Source organism: Dendroctonus ponderosae, unplaced genomic scaffold (assembly GCF_020466585.1).
Source record: "Dendroctonus ponderosae isolate FM_Combo_2020 unplaced genomic scaffold, Dpon_F_20191213v2 Dpon_F_20191213_1, whole genome shotgun sequence".
NCBI lineage: Eukaryota > Metazoa > Arthropoda > Insecta > Coleoptera > Curculionidae > Dendroctonus > Dendroctonus ponderosae.
In genome coordinates, this window is record NW_026017110.1 from 39,031,578 (window position 1) to 39,058,873 (window position 27,296).

A 27,296-nucleotide genomic window follows, 5' to 3' on the forward strand; every position below is an offset into this window, starting at 1 on the left:
ACCAGTCCCATATTGGATAGCGGCAACAGCAAGGGAGTAAAATGAGTTCGAATTGAGCGAGTGTGTAACCTTTGAAAAAAAAGTGAGTAGTTAACATTAGTTGGAAAAATTGACATTAATGCCCAATAGACGTTTTTCCAAGCAAAATATTCTCAGTCAACAATTCTCCTGTGTGTTTAAGGCCGCGTACCCGAATATTTGGAAGAATAATTTTTTTTGCCTTCAGAGGATCTTTTTTTAAATTGTGGTTTTGCTCTAAGTGTCTTTCTTTGTGTGTACATAATAACTAAAGTAATATTTAATTGCAGCTAAATGTCTTAAAAGTTGAGATCATCTCTACATTCAATGAAATAATTTTGTTTGTTATAATGAGCCGTTAGCTCTAAAGTGCCTTTCCTTCATCAATTAGTCATGCTCTAAGCGTGGTGACAAAATTCCAATTATAATTCAAATAATTCCATATTTAATACTGTTGACAACAACCGGTTAGAATGAAGGACAAAATCCGTTAATAATTAAGCTGAAGCCTGTTCTAACTATATCTCTACTACATGACCCCCCCCCCCTTGACTTGAAAGCTGGATCCGCCCTTAAAGTCTGCATTTACATAACAAATCAAAACTCAATTGTAATCTAGGTCATATGCAGTATTTTAGGAACACCAATACCAGTCTGCATTAAATCATATTGAAATTCTTGCTTTATCTTCATATTGACGACAATTAATATCAATTTTTTTGGATCACTTTGTCTTTGAAATTGAGATTTCTCATAGAATAAGTAACTTTTATCATGTAAAAGTCAATCGGGTTGAAATGTGCGGATCGCGGCGTCCATCACTACCTATCTATGGAATTGTGCCATTTTAATTAAGAAAATTAATTACAATTTTTTCGAAATGAACTACTGTCATAAAAAGTATTTATTATTATTATTATTCGAAGCAAAAAAGGGTAAAAAAAAACAATTTCTATTATTCTATCACTATCCACAAAGACGAATTGTTTGCGGAAGATCCGCTGGGAGACATTCTTGTACCGGTCGGGGATAAGGGCGTAATCCGTTTTATGGCAATCTTTCATGCACATAATCTTCATTTTGCCTAGTAAGTGGAGAAAGTCTTGTACTGACATGAGGATTTATTCTACCGAGTTCACATACTTCTTACATCGTGCGTGTTGCAGACTTTCTTGCAACAAACGGTCAAAAACACCCTAAATTCCACCTATAAAAACAAACCCATGAAAACCGCCTGGTTCGTTGATCTTCTCAGCGAAGACCTTTTTTAAGTGCCCGACCAGGCGGGTAAGGGAAGAAATTCCAGTCCGCACCATAGAGTAAGTAAAATAAGTAATAATTATTTTACTTTCTCTATGGTCCGCACCCGAAAATCGAACGCGTAGCATCGCTCCCACAGGCATTTGCCTGCACCCTCTCATTTATTTGGTTTACCCGTTGTCTAAATTGACTCGGGCCTCTATATTAGACTTTCGGAGTATTGTGCAAAAAAGGGCTCAGTATCTTAGTGATTGGAACCACAACTAGTTTCAACCAACCCAGAACGCCGACCTCCTGAAGATTATTCGAAATACAAATTCGTGCAGTACCGGACTGCAGCAACGTTGCGGACGCAACAAGGCTTGCTTATCTGGATCGAAAAAAAGTCGACCAAACAAATTACTCTGGGGGCTGACAGACAACAGGCTGCTTGACTCCAAAACTGTGAGTGTTTCAAACTTGATTTCCCTTTGAAGACAACGTTTCACCGTCAATAGCTGGCGGTAGTGTTTATTTGTAATTAAATGTACAATTGGTTTCAATACCGTTGTTTTGGAACACTCAGTGAATACTAGACACTGATGCACACTCATTTTAACACTTTTTGTTTCATTAAAAATTAGTTCAAAAATAGAACTAACAAGACCTTTTGGTTCACTTTTTATAATTTATATTCTTAGTTTTAAGCTAAAGGTAAGTTTATTTTTGTAAATTAGATTTAGGAAACATTTGTAGATTTCAAAAATTGTATTTGTAGGTATACAATCTTATTTAGTGATTAAACGGGTTTTTAATCAAATATTGTTGGTGTTTTTGTCGTTGCAGTTTAAAGCTCAGCACGGATATTATTAAATTCACCCTTGGAAAAATAATCCACTTTTATCGTTTGTTGTTACGTCACAAGGCTAATTTGTGACGGCCCTAGATTATTCCACTGATAAGCTAACATTGTCAGTGCGAATCAATCAGTGCGCTTGTTTGGAAGACGGCCATTCGGGTATCGTTGTTCTCATTATATCACAAAGGCGGTTGTGCTGATGGTGTCGCAATATCCATAGGCAAAGATCATGTCCGCAAAATCTTCAAAATTAAAAAAAAATAACTGTCAATGATGACTGGATATTTAGGCGCCACAAAACATATTGATTAGGATTAAATGTTATTTAGCTTTGTTTTAATTAATGTTATGTTTATTCTAAATGAAAAATTAGTTCTATACCTCGCCCCTAATTTTAGCAATAAAACGCGCTGCAGAAATCAGCACTTTTATCATAAAAACGCCACTATTAAATGAATATTTGTTTTTTCAATATAAAAGCTCGATTATTCAAAATATGGCCTTAAATGTGATGCAAAAACTTATAAAAAACTTAAAAAAACAAAACACACGTTTATATGAGTATTTATTGAGATTTTTACGAGGACCTACATCTTCGCTACGTATAGAATTATTTTATATAGAATGTTGTGGTTGATTAGTGACCGTGATGATAATCAGTAATTAATTCTTCGATATTGGGATTTTCGGTCAGCGAATGGTGGCAAAATGTAACACTACTTTTTCATGGGCCAACGTTTCGACTTTATTCAAGTCATCCTCAGGGCTCTAAAATGGAAAACAGAGGGGTTTTAGCCTAGAGCCTGGTGAAGTTTAAACACTTAGTGTGTGACAAGTCTTTGATAATAGGATTTCTTTTGTTAAATCAACTGGAATGTTCGTAAAGAGCGACACAACGGTCAGTGAAATTAGTTTGTAGTTGTTGGGTAGGTGTTATTTTTGGATAAACTCAGCAAACTCGAACGAATTGCTTATGTGATATTTATTCATAACCACGGTGGTGTTACCCTTGTCTGCTCTGGTCACAACCAAACTATCAAGATTAATTTTTATAAAAGACCTAGTTGCAGCCAAGTGTTTAAGCGGCGTTTGTTGTTGTGCATGTGTGGTAATTCCTCTATTTCTATTGTATGCGACGAAATTTGTGATCACATTAATAACTTTTTGAGAGAGATAAATATCACATAAGCAATTCGTTCGAGTTTGCTGAGTTTATCCAAAAATAACACCTACCAACAACTACAGACTGATTACACTGGACGTTGTATCGCTCTTTACGAACATTCCAGTTGATTTAACAAAAGAAATCCTATTTTTTTTTGTTTCTTTTCGAAAATTTCTGAAGATATTAACAGTTAAAGATCAAATTTCAACTTTGTTATTAAGCATTATTTACAAATTGTTCCATGTTTAATTGGCAGCATATTGGAATACTTAAGCATTCAAAAAGGAAAATTACGATCTTTGCTTCAAATTACGAAAATTTTCGGTATCAAAAAAGTTCTTTTCTACAATTTTTTGATGAAAAGGCACCGCGACAATGATGTTTTTTGTCATTAACAGATAGTCACAGGTGGATAGATCTTGTCAATAATAACAATAATTTGTCAAACTGTGACTTACTTTCAATTTCCTTTCACGAATTTGCGGATGTGCGATTAGTTCAGGGGAAATGCTGCAGTAACATAGCAGAAGCAGAAAGAACTCACGCCAAGAGCGAGGAGAGTGGTTCCAGGAAGATAGTGGACGACAATCGATGTTGGGGTTCCAGGACACAAAGGAACAAGTATTGGACATAATCGAATCAGGGCCTTCCAGGGGTATTTAGAGCACAATAACTGACACTTTCCGAAGCACCAAATAAATACCGAGGAAGAGGAAATACATTCCTACCACGTTTGTACGATACACACAGTACAAGGAGCACACACATGTACAAATGGAGCAGGAGTTAATTAACTGAATACGAGAAGCTGCTTGATAAGAGTGGATAATAAGGAGATTACACAGGCACTAGCTTGTTTGGAGTTAACCATTCAAATGTTTGGTCTTGTATGGTTTATTTATAAACAGCAATATTCGAGGTTATGCGAACAGGTTGACATTTCGAAAGTACGTTCCGCAGTCAACAAATCTTGTTGAATTTACCGTTCATCCTTGTCTATCTTATTGTCACTCTGTATAATTCCTTGGTTAATAAGCAACAGGTATTTGCGCAATGTTAATTAGGCAGATTTCCTTGAAAAACATTGCTGCCGTATTTCTGATATAGGTTTTTGCAAATTTCTCAGTTTTTATTAACAATTAATTTATTTTACTATTTTTTCTGTACTCCTATAACAGCGCCAGACAACACCTCCAGAGGAATGGCGCCAATTTTGAATCACCCTGTATGTGAAATCTGACGAAATCCTTCCAAAGGACGACCGGTCCAAGGTTCCATTTTACTTACAATAGTTCGAGCGTATTCGTATGAATTAGTTCCGATATAGTGGACGAGCTCCAGTACGTTGCAATGAAATTCGATGATTCGCTCCTTTTCGCAAGATTTATGACAAAAGCAGTTCGGATGAAATCGCATAGGACACCGGCCCACAGTGTACACGCTATCTGCGTGCGAGGGAGACCTGCGTAACTACTTGCTTTTATCTATGCTAGACGACGCCGTAAGGCATTCCGATGGGTTTGCACCGTGCCATTAGAAGTTATCACTCCAATAAATGTTAAAAGTAGCCCTAATCTTGCCATTCTATTGTAGGACGTTTTTTTTGCCGCATCATGAAGGAGCACGGCTTTTCAGAGGAGTATGAAACCCTCAGCGGGAGGAGAAAATTCTGGATTGCTGCAAATCGTTCTAATAATATATGCGACAAAGTGGGATATAGCCTAAACCCTTCGAGAACAACTGCTATAGCTTTATCACGTCCGTCTTGCAAGAGTCAATTACTCGAATTGCTTTTTTCAACACAGACAAAATCCAAATTTTACTGGTATTGTCGGACGTAGGATTAATCAAGACGAGGCAATAAATTGCCATAATTTGCACAACTCACACGAAGAAAATCCATATGTAATGGTGCAGAAGAAGCGCCATCAAAGGTTCATAGTAAATGTGTGGGTCGAGATTATTGGAAATTGCCTCATTGGGTCGTTATTTTTTGAAGAGATGTTGAATGGCGTCAATTATTTAAAATTCTTGCAAAAAAAATTAAACGATTGTTTCAAAATGTACCTTTAGGCATTAGAAATCAGATATAGTTTATGCATGACGATGTATCGCCCCATTTGAGCAATTTGGTTCCAGCACAGCACCGATGCTATGCCAAAAGGCAATCGATGAATAGGTCGGGGTGGACCTATTTTATGGCCACCGAGGCCGCCAGGCATGACTCCATTGGATTTATTTCTATAGGGATAGTGTTTTACAAAGGAGGCCCTGGCGACACCAGAGCGAACGAAGGCTTACCTGAAGAATTATTCTTACAAAGAATAATATACAATACTGGAATGTTGCTTCAAGTGCAACGATAATACCTCCGCCGGATGAGAAAAAGAAAACATATACAGGTACCACGCGCCCATTTGGAAAATCTGCTCAGGTAAACAAAAGGAATTTTGCTGTCAATATGAGTCAAGTATTGTCGATGGAATAAAATCGACTGGTGTTTTATTGCAGCATGTATTCTGAGTTACCATTTCGATAACATGTGGTGCAAAAATCCAATTTTGTTGAAAACAGTTAACTTTATCGCTATAACCTTTTTTGGATATCCTATGAAGCTCAGTAAAATGACACCTGTCAAAAATTTGGCCCAACGTCCGTTCGTTCCTGACTACTCTGATGGCGTAAAACATTTACTGTAGCATGAATTTAAGAAGCCTTATCGCCTACATAAAGTTTTATTTTTTTTTAATTTATACGCAACGGTTTAAACACCAAAACTAACGCCAAAACACTCTACTCACTAGGGGGTACTTTAGGAATTAGTTCATGAGACAATCGCTATGGCTATTTTGAAATCCTCTACAATCTGCCGAAATTATACCGCATACTTACCGGACACCCTGTATATACAAGTAAATAGTCCACTATGGGTTACACGGTCATACTCAAACATACGCATACCCAATGAAAGATTAATAGATCAGTATAAAATGGGATCGGAAAGATATTACAGCCATTTTACTTACATGGCTTGGCAATGAATGATGTCCGGCATATTTTTGGCTGAAGTTTACCACTGGAGTTCCATAAGGTAGAAATGGCATGTCCAGCGGAAACACTATTCTGTCACAGTTAACTGACAAAGATGGATTGCCACTAAGGACCTCTTCAACCGGTCCCAAAGCGCATTTGCATGGAAACCGTAGTGTTTGCGATATTTCTTGGCATGGCACATATTCTTTGGAGTTAATTAATGAAGCAGTTGTTACCAGAAGAACTAACGATTTAATAACCATCTGAAATAGAAAGTAAAAACATTTTAAATATTTGTATTATAATTACTCTCGCAATTGAGATTATGGTTTTAATGTTCTGCATATACTGAATTCAGTATTTTAATGAATCTTTTATATATATATATATATAAATAATCTTTATTTCCTATAGAAAAAGGCTATCGACCCAATCGGCTTTCTGCCCTAATGAATCTTATTATGCTTACAGTTCACTTTCGAAACGAGACGAGAACCGGCATTTATGTGAATGTCATGCACCTATCTGACTTCTAACACGTGCTTTTAATGAATGTGTAAATAACAAGTTTAATAGAATTTTAGCCAAAAATCTAGTTTAAGAGCTTTTTCACACTTGCCACTCTGCAGCGCTTTTCAGTGGCGCTGCTAATAAGCGCACGTAACATTGGACCAGCCACTCTGCAGCGCTTCTGGATGGCACTGCTGAGAAACTCACGTTAACATGTGGCACAGTGAAGTGGCTCGTGTGAACGACAGCATTTTAACCAATGTATCGCTATCAATGGCACTTCTTTACGACGCGGTTGTCGGCGGTAGTCAACCACTGAACGCCACGGAAGCGCTGCTAAATCGGTGGTCCGACCTTGGTCGCGCCTTTATGAATAGCTCCATGTAAATCAATACTACAACTACGTACAACTTACGCTTCTCAATAGCGCCACTGAGAAGCGCTGCAGAGTGGCCAGTGTGAAATGGCTCTAAGAGCCGTCCGTAGTAGTTAGTTTTATATTCAAAGCCATAAGGCCATACATAACCTTATACAAATCATCTGGAGGACAGAGGCCCTGCCGGATGAGTGGAAAGAAGGCGTAATTGTCCCTATACATAAAAAATGAGACAAAAGTAAATGCACAAACTATCGTGGAATAACTCTTCTGAATACATACTATAAGATATTCTCCAATATCCTGCCAGATAGAATGAAACCATATGGGACTACCAATGTGGTTTTAGATCCAAAAAAATCCAAATAGGTCCACCGTAGACCAGACTTTTACTATTAGACAAATAATGAAAAAATGTTGGGAATTCAACAGAAAAATCCAACAAATGTTTATAGATTTCGAACAGGCATTCGACAGAGTACTTGGATTCCCAAAAATGCTTATATCGCTGACAAAAGTATGTATGTATGTAGGATACGCGATGTAAGGTAAGAGTGGGACAGAGTCTCGCCGACTCCTTCAGTAACAGTAATGGTCTCAAGAAATCTCTCCTCTCACCTCAATTCTTTAACATAGCATTGGAATATGTAATTAGGAATTTCAAAATCGAGAAGCCAACTGCTATCTTTCATCAAGAGGGACCAAATCTGCTCCTGGCTTTTGCAGACGATGTCGATGTAATTGGCAATAGCAGGATCAACCTGAAAGAGTCCTTCATAAAGTTCAAAAGGGAAACTGAAAGGATAAGCCTCACAATAAATTAAAACAAGCCCAAGTATATGTACCTTAGTAGAAATAATCGGAACCGAGATAGAATAGGACAAAACTTCTCTATCGGAGACTACAACTTTGAGCGGACAAGACCATTGAAATATCTGGGTACAAATATTAGTGAAAACAACAACATCACAGAAGAGATAAATAACAGGATACGGGATGCAAACAGATGTCTCTTTGCACTTCAAAACCTAATAAAATCTAGAATACTTACCAGAATCACTAAGCTGAACATATACAAAATAATTATAAGGCCGACTTAAGGTCTTTGAAAAGTTTGAAAGTCTTTGAAAAGTCTTTGAAAGTGCTAAGAAAAATATTCGGCCCAACTAGAGACGAAAATACAGGGCAATATAGAATAAAAACCAACCAAGAACTCAAACAACTCCACACTGATACCAGCATAATAAACGAAATAAAGGCCAGGAGACTACAGTGGGCAGGACATGTAAAAATAATGTCAGATGATAAAATGGTAAAACTGATGTGGGAGGAGGTTCCAGGGGAAAACGTCCATTAGGGCGGCCCCGCCTCAGATAGAGAGATAATATTGCAAAAAACCTAAAAGCCATAAATATCGAAGATGGCCCCGATCGGATGCTTGATAGAGAAGAATGGAGACGTGTGGTTGAGTCGGTTGAGTTGAGTCGATTTTTTTATACTTGACGATCTAGGAACCTTAAATATTATGGTTTATATATTTCTCAGTTAAAACTGCTTTTAACGCTCGATAAAGTGATATTTTTCAACGTCCGACATAGCGAATAACAATTATAATAATCAATGGAAGTAAGTAAAACTACATACTTCAATTGATTCAACATTTTTTGTATTATGTATCTTCAATAACAAAATTAGATATGTAAAAATTTTCGGAAATAACTGCAACTATTTGAATTTGTACCAATATTTTGCATATCGCATGTAACTACAAGTAGACTGCGATGCCTATTTTGAATCACTGATCAAACTATCTTGCATATTACTGCATACTTTTACCTAGATATGTGTTTCTGAATGGTTCAGTTGTTCTAGTGAGTAGTTTTTCTATTAACGACTGTTTCGTTTGCTTTCTCCTAAAGGATGCCCAAAGGTGGAATGTTGACAAGTTCAGTGATCTTGACGAAGAATCAACAAGAGAAATTTCTCAGTAGCTCGATCAGCAAAATGTGTATTTTACGAATATCTCATCATAACCGACATAGTAAATATAATGAGGGCTATTAGATATACTACCACAATACCTTCTCATTGGGTGATCTATTAGTTTTGGCAAATTTAATTTTCGAGAGTTTCCAAATCTTTCTGCATTGATCCTTTTATTAGAAGAAGATGATGAAACCATCATTCCGTTACTAATTACGAACAGAAAACATCATCATTCTATGTACAAACGTCGAAATACAGAAGGGACTTTTGTATTGGGCAATGCGGAAGGATTTGTTGTAAGGGACAACTTTAAAGACTTTTCTTATGGTTGAAGGTAAGTTGGATTGGCAAGACAGAATGGTTCTAAGAACCTACATATTATTATATTTAAATGTCGGTATAAACATAAAAAGATAAAGGGTTTTGTATGAAACTAGCATTAAGCGCACTGTCTTTATTTTAAATGAAAATAAAAACCTCATAGCTTGTAATTAAACAAACTTGTATATAGATACCTATATATTTTAAACTATCTGTAAAAAGTACCTACTTGTTTACGACTCATTAATTTTCTCATTGTAACAAATGAATCTTCATTTTCACCTACCACTTTTTCCCTTCATCTTTCCTGCAATTTCTTTCCACATATTATTTTTATTATTAAAGAGATTAATTGAAAGAGTCTGAGAACTATATGAATACCAAATTAATAAATATAAAATTAAAAATTTGCATGCTAATTCTTCATTTCATTACCTGAAGAAAACAGATAATTTTTCTTCAGTGTTGATCGGCTTCTGCGTATTAGACTCATGTGATTCAATAGATAATTTAATCGTTTTATGTAGGTACTTGGTTAAACTGAGTTTTATCCATTCGAAAGTAATTCTTCTTATGAACACACTATCTGGAATTTTTTTCAGATGATGATAGACCGTGAATGATTTAATACTATTCTTATACATTTGCTTGCGTATTAAAAGGATAATTTTCTTTTTTTGTTATAAGAATAACACGTTGTTTGGGAAGTAAGTAGTGGTTCTTAAAGTAATCGCAAAACAAGCAATGCGCCATCTTCAATCTTGACAGTGTCTGAACCCTACAGTGTTTTAACCACGCAGCAATTTTTAGGTTTCCACAAAATTTCGAACTGTACTTTTAATGAATGAACCACATTTATTTGTGACAGATGTAGGGTGTTACGTATTATATATTTCGTGTTAATTTAACTGATCAAAATGAACTGCAGCGCCCAATTTTACCAAGAAAAGTAGTCTTTGAAGTATTATATTCGCAAAAAACAAAAGTCGTATGATGCCTGACACTCCTTACATTGAATACGAAAACTACGGCATACATTATATGAACTGTTCTTTACGAATTTATTTGTATACCGCGCATTTGGAATTACAGTCTATCATCAGGTAACATCTTGTATATTTACTACCTTTCACTAATTTCCGCAAATTTCCACTAGCACTTAGACTACGAATTCCTGTAACTGCTGCTTTGTCCCATTAAAATGTCCTCGGTCAAAAAAATTTATTTTGTTTGTTTTTTTGGAGGAGATTCTATTCCATTTCTCATAAATAGAGGTGGGATAAAATGGCAACGTGGGATTTCTAATTTTATATTTTTTTAAATAATTAATTCTCCGGAAAAATCTTGATCAGCTCTTGACGCGTAGTTAATGATGAAGTGGTCATATGTCGGTCACGCTTCAATACATCCGAAAAAGTATACAAGATAAATTTTCCGAAATTAAGATTACAATTGAAAACGATTCCGTCCGACGTCCGAATAAACTATTCAGATTGTTAAACATTGTTGAAATAGTATAACAAATCCGTCTAAAAAATTTATTTCAACATTTCAAAAATGTTTCATGTTATGGTTTGCTGATTTTAAATTTATTCGGTATAACTAATAATTATATGTTTAAGTATATATCTTGTTTTGTTTTTGTGCAGAAAAGAGTGAAAGAAATTTGTGGCGCAATGGATGCGTAAATGCATTATTTTTACGGCTGAACGCATTACATCATTAATTCACAATCCAACTTATCAGAAAACGCACTTCTCCGAATTCCCGGTTTAATGCCGTAACTTTATAATTCAGGATTTCATGGGCTTTATTTGTTCTATAACAACAATTTTTCATATCACTTTCTACAAGAGAAGTAACTGGAATTCGACTCTTAAGTTGGGAGTGGCAATCTCGTGTTTAAAATGAAAATTTCATCTTATATGTCAAGGATTTCAATTATCATTCAATACATCGGGTTGAAAACACAATTTTGATGAGCTAATCTTTTATATCGAGTTGTTTAGGATCAAATATCGGTTTTAATAAAGTCAGAAGTTTGCAAAAAAGTTATGTTTTGCGGCCGGCCATTGCAAAGGGGTTTTCCTTTAGAAATGGTTTACTGTCCTGATATAGGGGGTGTCCTATAGGAGGCCTGTGTGGTTTTTATAGTTCTTTTGCACAATAAGAATACAGAAATTGTGTGGAATTCTCCTGAAGACACAGAAAAACAAGTGAAAACAAGAGTCGCGCCTTTCGTTTTCGCATCTTGCTTAGACGTTGGATCTGCAACGCTGACATTTCCTCCGTGTAAAGGAGTTTATTCAAAAAAGTTTGGTTTTTGTGAACTCAGCTTGCAACTAGTGATTTTCTTTGGCTGTTTAGACCGTCGTGGAAAAGAATTTGTTTTTCCCTGTTATTGTGTGATATGATCTTTCGAAATGAAAGGAAATACGAACTTCTCTTCCCCGACGGCATAAAAACCGGAAAAACGCACCAATTTCTAAATTTAGCGTTTGAATATCACCATCAGGAACTGTTTTGCAGCGCAGTAAAAATGTGACCATTCTAGGTGCTCGTGCTCTCTGACTTAATTGATACTGTTAAATATTTGTTAGTGATCGTAATTCTGTGGTGTAATTATCGATATAGTCTTCAACATTTATCATAGTCTCAACTCATGTCATGTCTTCTGATTAGGATTATAGCCGAATCATTCACACAATAAAGACAGCATTTTTTTCACATACCGTTGACCAAACGCCTTAGCATTATCCTAATACCTTAATAATTTCACACATTTCATGCGTTTAGCACTACAACAAATAATATTATCTGTAGAACCTCATAATATATGTTTTAAAAAGTACATAGCAGTATTAGAACTTGCGATAAACCACTAATTTTATAGGCCGTTTTTGGAACTGTATTGCTTATTCAGCTATAGAAATGCGGTCTACTGAACCGCGATAAATTATGGTTTTTATTGAAAGCGGAACTTCAGTGGCATTGTTTTAATGTGAAGCATCTCATTCGCATAACCCAAATTTGAAAGAGTCATGCATTGGTTTAAACTAGTTGTATTGAAAAAACTGGCTCTGATTAGTTAGGAATTGAAATTTCTAATTTAGCGGTAAGACTTAAAAGTGACATGATAATAAGGAAAGTTTGAAGAATCACATTTTGAAACACCAAATTTAAATGTTACTGAACTATATGTTTCAATGATATTCAGTGATACAGAATGATTCAATTTGCAGAATGCACATGAAGAAATCTTCAGTCGTTATTAGGCGGCAATGCGTAGAATTTTGTCATAACGTTTCTGTAGCGGTATATTTTCAGGGGCGTGTTTGCTTCTTGAAATTGAAATGGAAAATGACGCTTTTATTGGCGTCATTGGTCAAGCAGGTCTAGCAGAAACGCACTGGAAAGGTTTGGCACATTACATATCCAGAAATAATAAGTTACATCTATTTTTACTCAGGCACTGAGGACACATTGGAAAATTGGAAAACGGAAAAAACAGAAGGCGTTTCCAGGCGGAAATAGAGCACCGAATCCAAGAAATTACAAATACAGATGACATAGACACGAGGTGGAAAGTACTATTTGAAGCAATCATAGGGCCAGCAAGTGTGATTCTGGGAGTAAAGCCAAGGAACAAAAATGAAACCCAGTGGTACGATCCAGAATGTGAGAGGGCATTACTAGTAATGATGCGGGATCCTACTGAAAACAATAACAGTAAATTCTCACCAAAATAAAAGAGGCCAATAAACTACTTAGAAGGAAAAAAAGGGAACAACCGGATCAGGAGTTGCAGGCATTAGAAGTCGATGTAAGGAACAACACCAATATATTCTATAAGACAATAAGAACAAGGAAGAAGGGCTTTAGACTCAGAACCAACAACATCATCAAGCACGCCAACGGAGATCTAATAAACAGGCAAGACGAAATGCTCCAAACATCGAAAGAGTACTCTGAACAAGTACTTAACCAGGATGGTACACACAACGAAGAAGCGGCCATCTTCCAAATTGCGGAAATGCGAGACGAATGCCCTTCTCGAATGGGAATTGAGACCGCCATAAAACAGTTCAAAAACAACAAATCGCCTGGTAAGTAACACGATAACCTCCAAACTCTGGAAATGCACCGGAAACACGGTAACATCCTAAATACAGGAACTCATAATAACTATCTGGAAAAACGAGAAGATCCCAGAGAACTGGAAAGAAAGCATATTAATCCCCATACACAAACAAGGAGGCATAATGGTATGCAAAAATTATATAGGAATATAGCTTATAAACGTAGCATACAAAGTGCTATCAAATATAATCCTGTCGAGAATTACCCCACCCACAGAGAAAATAATAGGAGATTATCAGTGTGGCTTTAGACAAACCGATCAACAATTGATCAATTGTTCACAAGTAGACAGATACTAGAAAAAATCTGCAAATTTAATGGACGTATTCAGGGTATGTACGGGCCTGAAGCAGGGTGACGCGCTGTCCCCTACTCTTTTCAATATTGTTCTGGAGAAGGTTGTAGGGGACTTGTTACACTGGAACACGAGGCATCTAAGATGGGTATAAGGATCAACGAAGGCAAGACCAAATACATGCACATCTCTAGAACAGGCAGAGGGAGACTGGGACAAAATGTGAGAATGAATGATACTCCTTTGAAAATGTCACGCAGTTCAAGTACCTGAGTTCGATCATTACAGCCGACAATGACATCAGCGAGGAAATAAAGTATCGACTTAAAACCGCAAACAACTGCTTTTATGCCCTTAAGAACGTATTTAGATCCAAATAAATTACTAGAAGATCTGAAATCAAAGTATACAAAACTGTCTCAGACCTATCATCATATACAGCTGCGAATCGTGGACGGTACGAAATGAGGAGGTTTCCAAAGATTCGAAAGACGAATACTTGGGAGGATCCACAGACATAGGAGCACAAAAGAAAAACGAATGCACAACTGAGAGAGTGATACGACGAACCAGATCTGTGCAACATAATAAAGGCTGAACGGCTTAGATGGGCAGGACACGTGCGTAGGCAGCCCGAATATAGGCTAATACGACTGGTATGGCAGAAAGCCTCACAGGGGAAAAGATCCCTTGGAAGACCCAGATGAAGATGGCAACACAACATTGCTGCTGATCTGAGAAAATTGGGCGTCGAAAATGGTATCGAGCTTATGACCGATCGAGTTGGATGGAGGCAAGTCGTCGCGTCAGCCAACGCCATCAGGGGCTGTCGCGCTACGGAGTAAGTAAGTAAGGAAGGTAGTAGGCGACTATAATGCCAAAGTTGGAAGGGAACTTGGAGATGAGCATCTACACAAAGTGATCGGCAAACACGGTTTGGGAGAAAGAAACACAAGAGGAGAACGATTGCTGCAATTCTGCACAGAGAACAATTTTTTCATTACACAGTGTTTGAAGTTTGTGTGAAGTGAAGAAAGTTTCAAAAATAGAAATCTGCAAATTAAATCCACACATGCAATTAGACAATGACTCCAACTCATTGTGGAAGAAAACAAAAACGTTACTGTCTCAAAAAAAGAGAAAAGCATGGATCGCGAAAACAGCGCACGTGCCTACACAAGGAAGAGGATATATAACACTATAACGGAATCAATCAAGAGATCAAACGCCACTGTAGAAACGAAAAAACAAGTACCTATACGATATACGCGTTAGGCCTGGGTAATACTGTGTCTTAAGACACTTGTGTTGATGCCGCTCTGTGTGTACATGTTCCGCGACACTTGGGCTCTTACGGCGCGGCACTTTAAACAACACTTAACATTAAGCGCCTTACCATACGGGCCACTTTGCAGCGTTCCACAGTGGGGGTACTGAGTAGCTCGTTTTGAAGGTACATTGATTTATATGAAGCTGCTCATACGGGTGCGACCGAGGCCCGACCGCCAATTTAGCCGCGCTTCTGTGGCGTTCTGTGGTTGAGTAACGCCGAGAAGCGCTTAAAAAAGAAGCGCCACTGATAGCAACAAATTTGTTCAAATGCTGGCGTTCACACGAGCCACTTCAGTCAGCTTCAGCTCAGCAGCTCTACCGAGAAGCGCTGCAGAGTGGCTAGTACAATGTCAACGTGCGTTTCTCAGCTGCGCCACTGAGACGCGCTGCAGAGTGGCCCGTGTGAAAAGCTTCTTAATCTCAATGAAGATGGCAGACTTTGGATTACAGTCCATGAAGGTCACGCGCAGTTACCATAGGGTTTCCGACCCTCTCGGCAGGGATCATTTACGTTATAAAGCCGCACGAACGAAAGTGCTCAAAATACTTGCCTACTGATTACTGATGAGTTCTTATTAAACTCGGTCCTATATGGCTCGCATGGGATGCTGGTCGCACGTACCAGTACAACATCTGAAATTTCGATATTTCAACAAAGCAAAAAGGCAAAAGCTTGCTTATAAAAAATCAGCCGGCGAAGATGGCCAAAAAACTAACTTAAATGTTTTTGTCAGCCCTTGTATACATAAAGTAACAAGAGTCATTCGGTCAAAGTGTATGGCGGCCCCAGCAGCTTTGAAACCAATTACAGATACTTGTGAGACAAATAGGCTTTACAAGAAGAAAACATGTTGCCACTTCCTTCATTCCTTTCATTAAAACAACGCAACCGGCGTCTGTCATAGTCTCTCTTCAGTAAAACTAAAGAAAAAACATTGAACCCGCTACACCACTTAAAAGCACCGCTAGAGAACTTAGGAAGCACTGGACAGCACGAAACACAGGGTCTTCTGTTTTTATTTTCAAACTTATAAAAAGTGTGGCGCGCTGTGTAGCTGTATCAATACGGCAAACCGTATCTGTGTTACTGTGTGAAAACCTGAAAATTCACTGTGTTACCCAATTCTAATATGCGCAACTCGAGCATCACGCACACAAGAATGAGTCAAAGGACCTGTTTAGCAAAGTCGGCCAAATTACACGTTCGTTCAACTGAAAGGCCTGGGCAATAAGATCGGAAGATCGTAAACTATAAAAAGACAGAGCACAGGTAAGAAAGCGGCGGAAAAGCTATTGCGAGAAATTTATGAAATACACTGGAAACTCAGAAAGTCACATATAACAGTTTGTTCCAGTGAACATACAACGAAAAAGAACGTCCCAAACTAAGAAGAAGTGAGCACAGCACTTAGCAAGTTAAAAACCAAGAAGTCGCCTGGAGAGGACGGCGTGATTGCTGAAATGCTTTCTGCACTTGAGGATATAGGAGTTGAACTACTTCATAGCTAAATTCTCTGGTCATGTGGTAGAAAGAAATGGTCTTGAGAGACTCACTTTGGGCGTCAGTCCCTGGCAAAAGTCTCACCCAAACATTCACGATAGCAGAAGACATGCAGGAATGGGAAGCAGCCACAGAAAACAATACATGAACTCATGATGCTCGAAACCGAGCAAACGACTAAGAAGTTTGCTTCTTGAAGCACTTGTGCTTACACTAAACTAATGTGACGTTCAAACCCAATTTCTGCAGATAAGGCCCTAATCACCCGAAAACCAATGGTATTTGTAGAACGGATTGTTTCAAGTAAGTCAAAGATTAAATGGTCCGAATCTATAATCAGAACAATCGATAAAGGTTAATGCTCGAATTTGTTTTGCATTGACTATAAATTTTACTTGGTGCTTGAAAGAAGCTGGATATTTCAAAATGATGAAAATTTGATGAAAAGGATGCAATTGCTTTATAGGAACATAACAAAATTAATTAAAACTTCATTTCTCCCAACATCTATGTATCATTTTTCGCTATTAAAAGGGAACAGATGAAACCATCAGACATACACAAAAATGAGTTAGTTTAAATTATACATCTAATAAACGTGATCAATTTGAATATCACAGAATTCGACGAATTTACATTCAAAATCGCTACACAATAATAAAAATACGTGTATAGCCTTTATTATACGAACATATTTATTTTTCTCATGTTTTCTCGCAGCTATCGTGTAGAATAAAAGTACACACTAGTTGACTAGATCATTGCACTTGATAATGATTATTGATGGGAAGAATCAATTTTACTTTTGATTGAGATTTCAATTCCGAAAATTGAAACTGGTACAACAAAAGTCGGACATTATATTACGAATAAATCTTACAGTTTTTCCACAAATTCACCGGATAATAGTAGTATTTGATTTCCTGATTTAATGCATTTCTTCCATATTTAGTCCAAATAGCTCACAAATTTAAGAATTAAAAATATCTAGCTCTTTCTCTCTTAAGCGCATATACTTAGTTTACTAAATTGATCAAGCTACCTTAAAATGTTTTTGTTGGGGAAAAATACCATTAGTCAAGCTAAAGTGGCCAAACTTATACTTATAGTGCCGTGGTTATTCTCGACGGGATGGAACGATTTATTTAAAAGGGGAGCTCCTAGGAACATTTTTTAATCCAAGATCACCAGCATATGGGGAGCGACCAAATCATTTCCTGCAATGAAACGATCGCAATTTTAAATTTAGATTATCGAAAGAAGTTCCGAATATCGTAGTAGAGAAAATAAAAAAAATATGTTTTATTATGGTTTGCATCTGTTTTTTACACTCGATATGTGCTTTATACTTTTTCACTAAAGCCAGCAAATATAGTTCAGTCGAGTTCAACTGAACCGAGCTGGGATCGGCGTGGTACAACCCGTGAAAATTGAACTCCGGTTCACCGGTGACTGACGGTTCAGTTGAACCATCGTTGAACTTGCTTTTGTGCAACCGGGCCTAAGAAGTTTCCTTCATTCATTTATGGCTTGTTGTGTAAAAAGACATTGCAAATCACCTATTTATCATTGCCTGCAAATTCGGCACAGTTAAACATTTTAGAATTTTTCGATCGGAATTTATAAAACCAATTACTTACCTTCAATAAGACAAGCTTTTTGTAATATCTAAATCTTATCTAAACGTGTTGTCTAACTACTGGGCGTATATAACTTATATTTAGTTAACAAATCGTTTGTAGCAAATGATAAACAATGTTTCGAAAGTTTAAACAAAATTCGCATTTGTTTTTGTATTGAATCTTCAGTAGTCTTTTATCAACAATCAACTATCAATAGAAATTAAACTGGAACATTTTTAGATGTCTTGGTTCATGCTTTCTACTTAACCCCAAAATCAGTTTAAAAAGAACGACACCAATTTTTTTAAAGAAATGTTTTAGAAAATTATCACAGACACAAAAAAATATTTTTTTATAGTTTTTCTGCCAATGATAGTGGAATATACCTTTTCGAAGTGTTTTAGAATTATCTTAAAGTTTAGAACAAAAATAATTTAGTATGGCACAAACTTTTAAAATAATTCTGCTTTGTTGGTGGAAAGTCGAGAAAAGTAGATATAAAATGCTTAATAAAACATTTCGAAACAAACATTTTACAAAAATTGCATATTACAAATGTAAGGTATGTTATTTAAAATTTTCATTAGTCATTTATTGGCACTTTGAATTGACTTGTAATAAATGGTTATGAGACAATTTGGGAATTTCTTGCGACATAAATGTTGTCTGGTCCAATTTTTAATGCATTATAAAACAAAATACATATATAAAATATGAAAAGTATCTGCTTAAAAGTTAGAAATAAACAAGTTACAAAGTTAAATAAACAAATATGTAACTACAAAGGGTTTAATTAGAGATACAGAGTAGGAAGGGACGGTAAATTTGCACAATATTGTGTTTCGGAAAATATTGTGTTAAAGCATAAATAAGTCCAACCATTTTTATTCGAATTTTCATTTTTATCAAAACATACCTATTGTAAATTATTATAGTTTTGCCAGACGAATTGTAATTATCAATAAAAAAATTTTTTTATTCCTCCATAAAACGCTGAAATACGTAACTTTATTGAAATTACTGTAAAATTTTTGGTGATAATATTCATCCCGTATATAAAAAATACTTATATCAGTTCGTTCCGTTTCAATAAAGTTCAATTTTTTCAAATACGATATAAATACAAAAATTATTATTCCTACTTGATTAGACTGCGTGAAGCTAACCAACTTTCCATAATTTACTACAGTAAAATTTTAAAAACTCGCTTAAATATCCACAGTTAAAATATACATAGTTTTGCACCGATTGTTGGTTCTTATGAGTTTTATTGTCACAATATATTGGAATGTTTCGATGTTCGACCTTGCGTTTCTGTGTATCTCAACAGCATTTTTTAATAATTGTGACTATCTACGAAAGAGAGCCAATTGAAATTTAAATTTTGTCGGGTGACGAAGAAAAAGTACAGAGTACAGAGAGAGAGTCCAACAAAGTTTGACTTTAATTTAATGCAAATGATCTTAATAATCATATTTTGCAACCAATTGAAAGTAAATATTTCGTAAATTTCAAGAACATGGACCGTGTGGGATTTACCTAAAGTTGGCAAATCGCAAATTATGAAATGTAATTTACTCTACTACTAGTATGAGTGAAAATTGGCACTTGTCATATAATAGTCTAGAGTCTAGCCCTTAATTACGAGAAGAAGATTAAGAAACGAAATATATGTTTGGTGAAAATGACCAAGGGCGTTCTGCCACATTACGGTACATTACGGTTTAAATTTTGGTTGATGTTTGAACTAAATGTTTCCAAACCACTAGATAAGTCGACGTGGTTCTATTGAATGGCCACCACAGTCACCAGACCTTACACCAATGGATTTCATTATATGGGGATATTTTAAGGAAAGAGCGTATCAAACTAACTTTGAAGTAATTCAAGACCTTAGACACACATTGAGGATGGATATAAGCAATATTCCGGCCGAGAATATTCGCTCTTCAGTAGCTAGTGTTTTTCTTAGATTGCTCCATTTCAGGTGGATGGCAGAGGCCATTTCCATTCTTTACTAGATTGAATGAAATTAGCTAAGCGGTAATTATGCATTCCGATCAACTATTTCTATTAAACAGAGTATTGTTCTTGCAAAATAATTAGCTCTTGAATGCTCACATATGACCTAAGTTGGTACTTAAAAAACAAGACATGCGGTCGCTGGGCAAGTAGTAGTTAGAATAGGGTTGAATCAATGATGATAAAATTTACGCGATTTAGTTCGTATGTAAAATTGTTAATAAAACGGAGATAAATTTGTTATGGCGAACTCTGTATAATCTTACTATAATAAGAGTTTTGGTACATTTGCAATAATTCGCTTTAAGCTCTTTTGTTATATTTTAATGTAATCTACTGTCACGCTTGCATATTCAGTATGCAGGTAAAATTTGCGTTCCTAGAAATGCAATAAAATGTACAAATACGCACATGAAGAAAATTAACTAAAAACAGTTCAACAAGTTGTATTGGGGATTATGTCTGGCCAGTGTTATCGATTTCCCAAAGCAAATTTTTAATTGTGCTTGTATCGGTGAAGAAATTACCTTTTAATGTTATAAGAACAATTAGAGATCTTTATCTCTACTAACAGAAGAAAATGTTATTACAACAATTATATTAACTTTATGTTAATTGCATAAACTCTAAATAAACTGAGAAAAAAAGGAAAATTACAAATCAGGTTCCCTCGGGTATACTCGAAATAGAATTATCTAAACTTTTAAATGTAATTTCGTACAACCACGACTGCAAATATGCATATTTACAATTCAGAAATAAATAGATAATATGACATTTAACAGCCGCAACACTTCGCACGTTCTTACCCTAATTTAGTACACTTTGCATGCGAAGTATTAGCTATTTACAACATGCAAGCATCGCTTTTTCGTCAATTAGCAACACTTAAATACAACTTAGATTTTTTCTGAAGAACAATTTAATTATAGAGATTGTTCTGGAGTAGAACGTATTTTATACATAGGTGTATTTTGACTAAATGGAAATTTATATGTTCACTTACTTTCTGAGCAAAGTAAAATCCATTCGATACACTAAAACGTAATACAGAAGATAACTCTCTTGAAGTTAAACCACTATCTATTTCACTCACAAAAAATTGTTACCTACTTTCTACCACAATTTTACTAAATAAAATAAAAATAGTGTCGTCAAGATCTTTTTTCAGTTTATGTAACCCGATAATGAAATACATACAGAAAGTTGTTTTGTTAGGATACAAAAATATCACAAAAGGTCAACCACAATGAAAAGGTGTCGGTCGCACCCACGAGCCAAGTATTTAGCAGTGAAAAAGCCTAACAAACCGAGGTCTTTCTTGATACTGACATGGACTACAAGAAGTGGATTCTGGGGAATGTAATTCTACAGACGAGATAGATCAACTGATTCAAGACTTACGTTATCATTGTTAAGAAATTCTTAAGCATAACGCAGAAAATCTGACGACGCTGAATGTCGAGGATTAACAGTAAAAGTTCCATTAATTGTTACACGTCCCCTTTCTCTTCAGTGATGAAGACCTGTTATACACATCAGCATTCTTTGCGGCCATAATGCGAGAATACACCTTTTTGCTGCAGATGAACCATGAAGCGGTTAACATTTTTACTGTATTCCCTAATAGTAAAAATATATTTTTGTCGTGACTAATTCGTCCTTGTTCCATCATGACTTTTAAATAAATACTTCGTTAATTTGAAGTAGATATTGTTGGCTACTTATGTGAGCATTTAACTGAGAATTTTATCCTATTGTTTAGGTCATCTTTATTCTAAAGTGTCTATTTACTATTACCTAAAATCTGTCTACACAGTGTGTTGTAACTATTTTACTGCATTTTAGTCAATGATGCACATGGTTGAAAATAAAATGTTTTTTTTCAAGTTGTAGTTTGCTGATATATTGAACTTGGATTCACAAATATACTAATTAATTTAGATAGATCAGTGCTGAACTTGCGAATCATATTTCAGGCACTGTGGTCATTGTCATTGGTCATCAAGCGACTAATTAAAAATTAATTTGGGCATACAATATGGATTACTACGCAGTGGGTAATAATTATAAAAAGCTTAAATAAAGACAATATTAAGAAACAAAAATCATAAATTGGATAAGGAATTGTGTTAGGTTAATTTCAAACTGCAATTTCCAAGCAAGTCTTCCAAGGAAAGGGCTTTCTACTCCAGACCCAAGAAAAGTCCCAAGCTAGCCATCCACAGAGCAAACGAAAGATGCTGGATGAAAATTTTTGACTAACCTAAACTATGATGACTCGGAACATAACAATGCCTGAATCTTTGGAAGTGGCAGGATATCCTTTTCCGTAGACATCCTCCTAGACTTATATTCGCTTGAGAGAAACAAAGTACCAGTACTAAATTTGTATCAGAACGTACCTTAGCTGAAATTGTAGACGCTATCCGCAAACTGAAACACGAAAAACTCCGTGTATGGACGAAATCCCCCAGAAATTACGCATCTGGTACAGGTTTTTTCTGACGTTTTTTACCTACGCTAACAAAGAAATCATTTTTTTCCAAATCGGGAAAACGGCCAGATTCGTCGTAATGGAAAAGCTATAAAGTCAGATAAATGATACCCAAACGATTCGAACCTTCTGCTTGCTGAATTAATGCTATAAACCTCTACAGCATGTCATACTGTAGGGATTACCGAGCTTTAATCTCAAAGAAACACTGAGCGAGGGCAATTCAGGTTTAGAAAATAAATACCTACCTTCATGTGTATCTTGAAAGATTGGGGCAAGGTTAGACCCGTTATTGTCACACACTGCTTATTACTTTTATTGCCGATAATGTTTAAAAATACTTTATTACGCATTATCCAGAGCTTGTGTTGTAACGCTCTGGGTTGTGTGGGATTTCAGCCTAGCTGCTTACCGACTAAAACCCATTCCTCACCGCCGAGGTAGGAATTTTCAATTTACAATTTAAACTTTAAGCTGTGAAATCAACCGTTCTCAAATTATAAATTATTTTGTTTAAATTTTCAAAAAGATGCTACATTGTGTAAGGTGGCTCTGGAATTCATTAAATAAGTGTCCGGTAAACCCCAATTATTGTAAATTAAATTAAAGTAAAAAAAAAATTAAACTTAAGCCATCCCTACGTTAACTTCAACTTGCACTTGAAGCTTTCACAGAAAAATGTGATCAAAAAGACACAAACAAACTGTGAAAAACAATGTATTATAAGAAAAGTCATAAAAAATCACCCAGAAACCCTAAATGAACTTACATTTGTGCAAGTAACTCCAAAACGAAAACAGACACGAAAAAACTGCATGTGATCAGGAGATCAGAAAATTCCTAAATTAAACATCAAATGCAAAAATGTGTTTGGTCAAAGTCAGTGGAGCACCACAAAAAAGTTCGGAGAGGTATGCCTCTAGAAAAAAGAACACCCTGTAGATTTTTACAACCACTTACCTACGAGCCAACGGTCTAAACATTAGCCTACGTTAAAAATTTGAGGAAAATATCTCATAAACTGTAGGAGTTAAAGAGCAAATTCCTACATTTTCTTGAAACTTTAACATGCTGTATTTTTTTAACCATGGGCCTGAAAAAAACTTAAATGGTAACTGGATTTGTTTTGAGGTCCTCTACACCCCCTGCCCTGTGTCCATAAGGTTGTGAATAACCCTGAATAAGTTTCATCGACGTTTTAAAAACTGGGATCAATCTTCAAAGATAAAAATCGCTGGGGAATTATCGGAAGACACTCAAATCAAAAAAAGAGTCCGTCAAGGATGCCTACTATCGTCTACACTTTTCAATTTATACTCACAAGCGATCTTTGACGAGGTGCTTTATGATGCCGCATAGAGAATAAAGACGAATTAACAACTGATCAATAACATTCGATACGCAGACGACACTGCCATCATAGCTAATAGTCTTGAAGATCTTTAGAGTGTATTACAGAATTCGGACTAAAACTAACTGTCTCAAAAACAAAGTGGATGTGCATTCGTAAACAACGAATGCCAATAAGAAGACTTACACTAAACCAAACACCCATAGAACATGTTGGAAAATATACATATTTAGGGACAATTGTTCACAGTCAATGGGACATGACCATAGAAATCATATCCAGGATTGAGAAGACAAGAACAACTTTCGTTAGAATGAAAAACCTATTTACCGGAAGAAACATCCCACTACCACTAACAATCAGATTGATAGAATGCTACATATTCACAGTCTTGCTATACGGAGTAGAAGCATCGACCATGACAGAAAAACTTTTGAAGAAGGTTTCGGTCTTTGAAATGTGGGTATATCGAAGTGTTCTTCGAATATCCCGGAAGGATCAGCTTACAAACGAAGAAGTAATCAGAAAATTCGGCAAACAACAAGAAATCACATTTATGATAAAGAACAGGAAACTGGACTATTTTCAGCATCGGCAACTTATCCTTCAGGGCAAGGGGGCGGTAGATGGGTCCAGGTAGAAGAAGAAACCTTGGATGCAAAATCTAAGTAAGTGGTCTGTCATTGATCCAATTGCTTAGACAAGCTGCTAATAAAATTTTAATCACCATATTAATAGGCAACGTCCAAAAGGGCGCCGACAGCACCGAAAAAACATCAGTCGCTTGGGGGTTAAAGAGATGACTATTTTGTTGTAGCAATCGAAAAAACAAAATAGCACATACAGCGATGGAAATAACAATAGGTTTTTAGTATCTTCTCAGAATATTCTACCCAATTAAAATTACCTATGACTGTTGCTCCATATGTAATTCATAAAGCTATAAAACAAAACGAAAGGAATTATCCAAAATAATCCTCAGCTTATAATCCTGAAGCTAACAATTTGTTTCAATATTCTGGAGCTTAATCCTTTTTCTCTCAAATTTAGGGGAAAATGATACGAATACTTTAAATTTGTATTTATGGAATGCTTTGTATTTCGATCTTCAATCAAAATTTTGCACATTTGCTTGAATAAAAATATCTTTAGTTTCTTGTTAATCAGTTAGTCCATTGTCCTGTGTTTGTGTTTTAAACAAATATTATCAATCTCTTTCTATTCTCGACGTACATATAAAAATGCTGTTTAACGCTATTTTAAAACGCAATTCTGTGATAACTTAATGAGAACTTAATATATACTGAAATCGAAATGGGGGTGTCTTAACATCATGTATATTGTGTATATTTGTCAAGCCGTTCAAAGTCATATTTCAAAATATGCATTTTACTAATTTCATAATACCTTTCTTTTTCCTTCGAATAAATCGCTATGAAAGTGTATTTGCTACACTTTATTAAATCTTTGCAAATTTACATTTTAATTAAATCTGCATAAAACTAAAACTTGTAGCCAGATATTCATATAAGCTTTCATTTATGCAAATGTTCGTTTTGCAGATGAAAGTTAGATTAATATCTCGTTTTGTACTAATACTTTGATAAATTAAGGTTAAATGAACATGCTCGTGTAAAATCTGCTTTACACTATCAGACACCCAACGGACTGGCAAAGATACGACAACGACACGACAAAACATTCTTATTAGATAAGTAAATGATGTGTGTTTACATTAACTGGTGCCCAAAAAGAGAGCAAGCAGGAAGCTGCTTAAGTCCTACAGGCCTATCAGCCTATTAGCTATGATGGCCAAAGTTATGGAGAGGTGTATCCTGAACCACATCCAGGATACAATAGTGGACAAGAAGGTGCTGCTGGATGAGCAACATGGATTCAGGCCGGGCGACACAGTTTGGCACCAGGCCCTGATAGCCAAGTTGATAACAGCCGGCTTTCCGGGACACCAAACTAAGCTCATCAGCAGATACCTATCTGGACGCAGCTTCCAGGTCAAAATTGAGAACCAGTTCTCAACCAGCAGACTGGTGATGTTAGGAGTACCGCAAGGATCAGTGCTGGGCCCTACTCTCTTCAACATATACATGGCAGACTTTCCAACCACCGCCAATACAGAGTGCTACAAATATGCAGATGACGTAGCACTCACTGCCGCAGGGAAAAGCCCTAACAAGACCACTAGACTCCAAAGACATCTCGGCCAGGTCCAGCAATGGAGCAGGAACTGGAAAATGGAGTTTAACCAGGAGAAAACGCAAGCAATTTTCTTCACCAGGTAACAAGGTAACCTATCCTGGACTTATCGGGGTTAATACCACGAGAGCTTTGAAATTACCGATAATTTTTCACGACTGCATGTTTTCCATAATTTCACGAGTCCGAAGGACGAGTGAAATTTGTAAGGAAAACGTGCCAGAGTGAAAAATTATATGGTCAATTTTAAAGCTCGAGTGGTATTTAGTGAGATTATTTCTCGAATGAAATACGACATTGAGAAATAAATAATTAGTATATATCATAATATTTAACAAGAAACTCATTTATTAATGGAATAATAAAAGTTACAGTTATAGTAATTATTTGTCACATTTGTATGCTTCTCAGCAGATGTAGACGTTGAGGGGCCGCTGGCAGACAGTTGAGGTTGAATTTCGCTCGTTTCTCGCATTTTTTCTACTATATCTCTATGGTGTTCTTCATCCATCTGTAGATAGCTGGAAAGTGATTTAGCACTTGAATGGCCAGTCATTTGATCAAGTTTTCATCGGACACACCGCTTTTGGCCAATATGGAAACCGCCGTGGCCCTTAATGAATCGTTTGTAATTTTTTTATCACTCTTAAGTCCCACTTGTAGTGCTTGGTTTTTAGTCCATGTCGAGATCTGGTTTGGTCCTACGGGACTGTTTTTATACCAGTGTCCAGTTTGTTTCCAGTGTGGATTGACCGTCAGAAAAAGTCGTTGGCATTTTGTTTCTCCTCGTTTTTCTTTCAATTTAAAAAACAGCC

The 27,296-nt window shown here is 36.1% G+C and overlaps 1 protein-coding gene across 2 annotated transcripts in view; it reads right to left on the bottom strand.

Annotated features, from left to right (window-relative positions):
• The window catches only part of LOC109535565 (chaoptin), a gene marked incomplete at its 3' end in the record, with an annotated part of 53,198 nt that extends 31,342 nt beyond the window's left edge, over window positions 1-21,856 (bottom strand). The window contains 2 exon segments of one of the 2 annotated variants that reach the window (XM_048668326.1): window positions 6,308-6,577; window positions 21,426-21,856. In XM_048668326.1, the coding sequence (XP_048524283.1) occupies window positions 6,308-6,577 (270 nt within the window). In that variant the 5' untranslated portion in view covers window positions 21,426-21,856. 2 annotated transcript variants of the gene reach the window in all.
• Window positions 21,857-27,296: the final 5,440 nt, after the last annotated feature.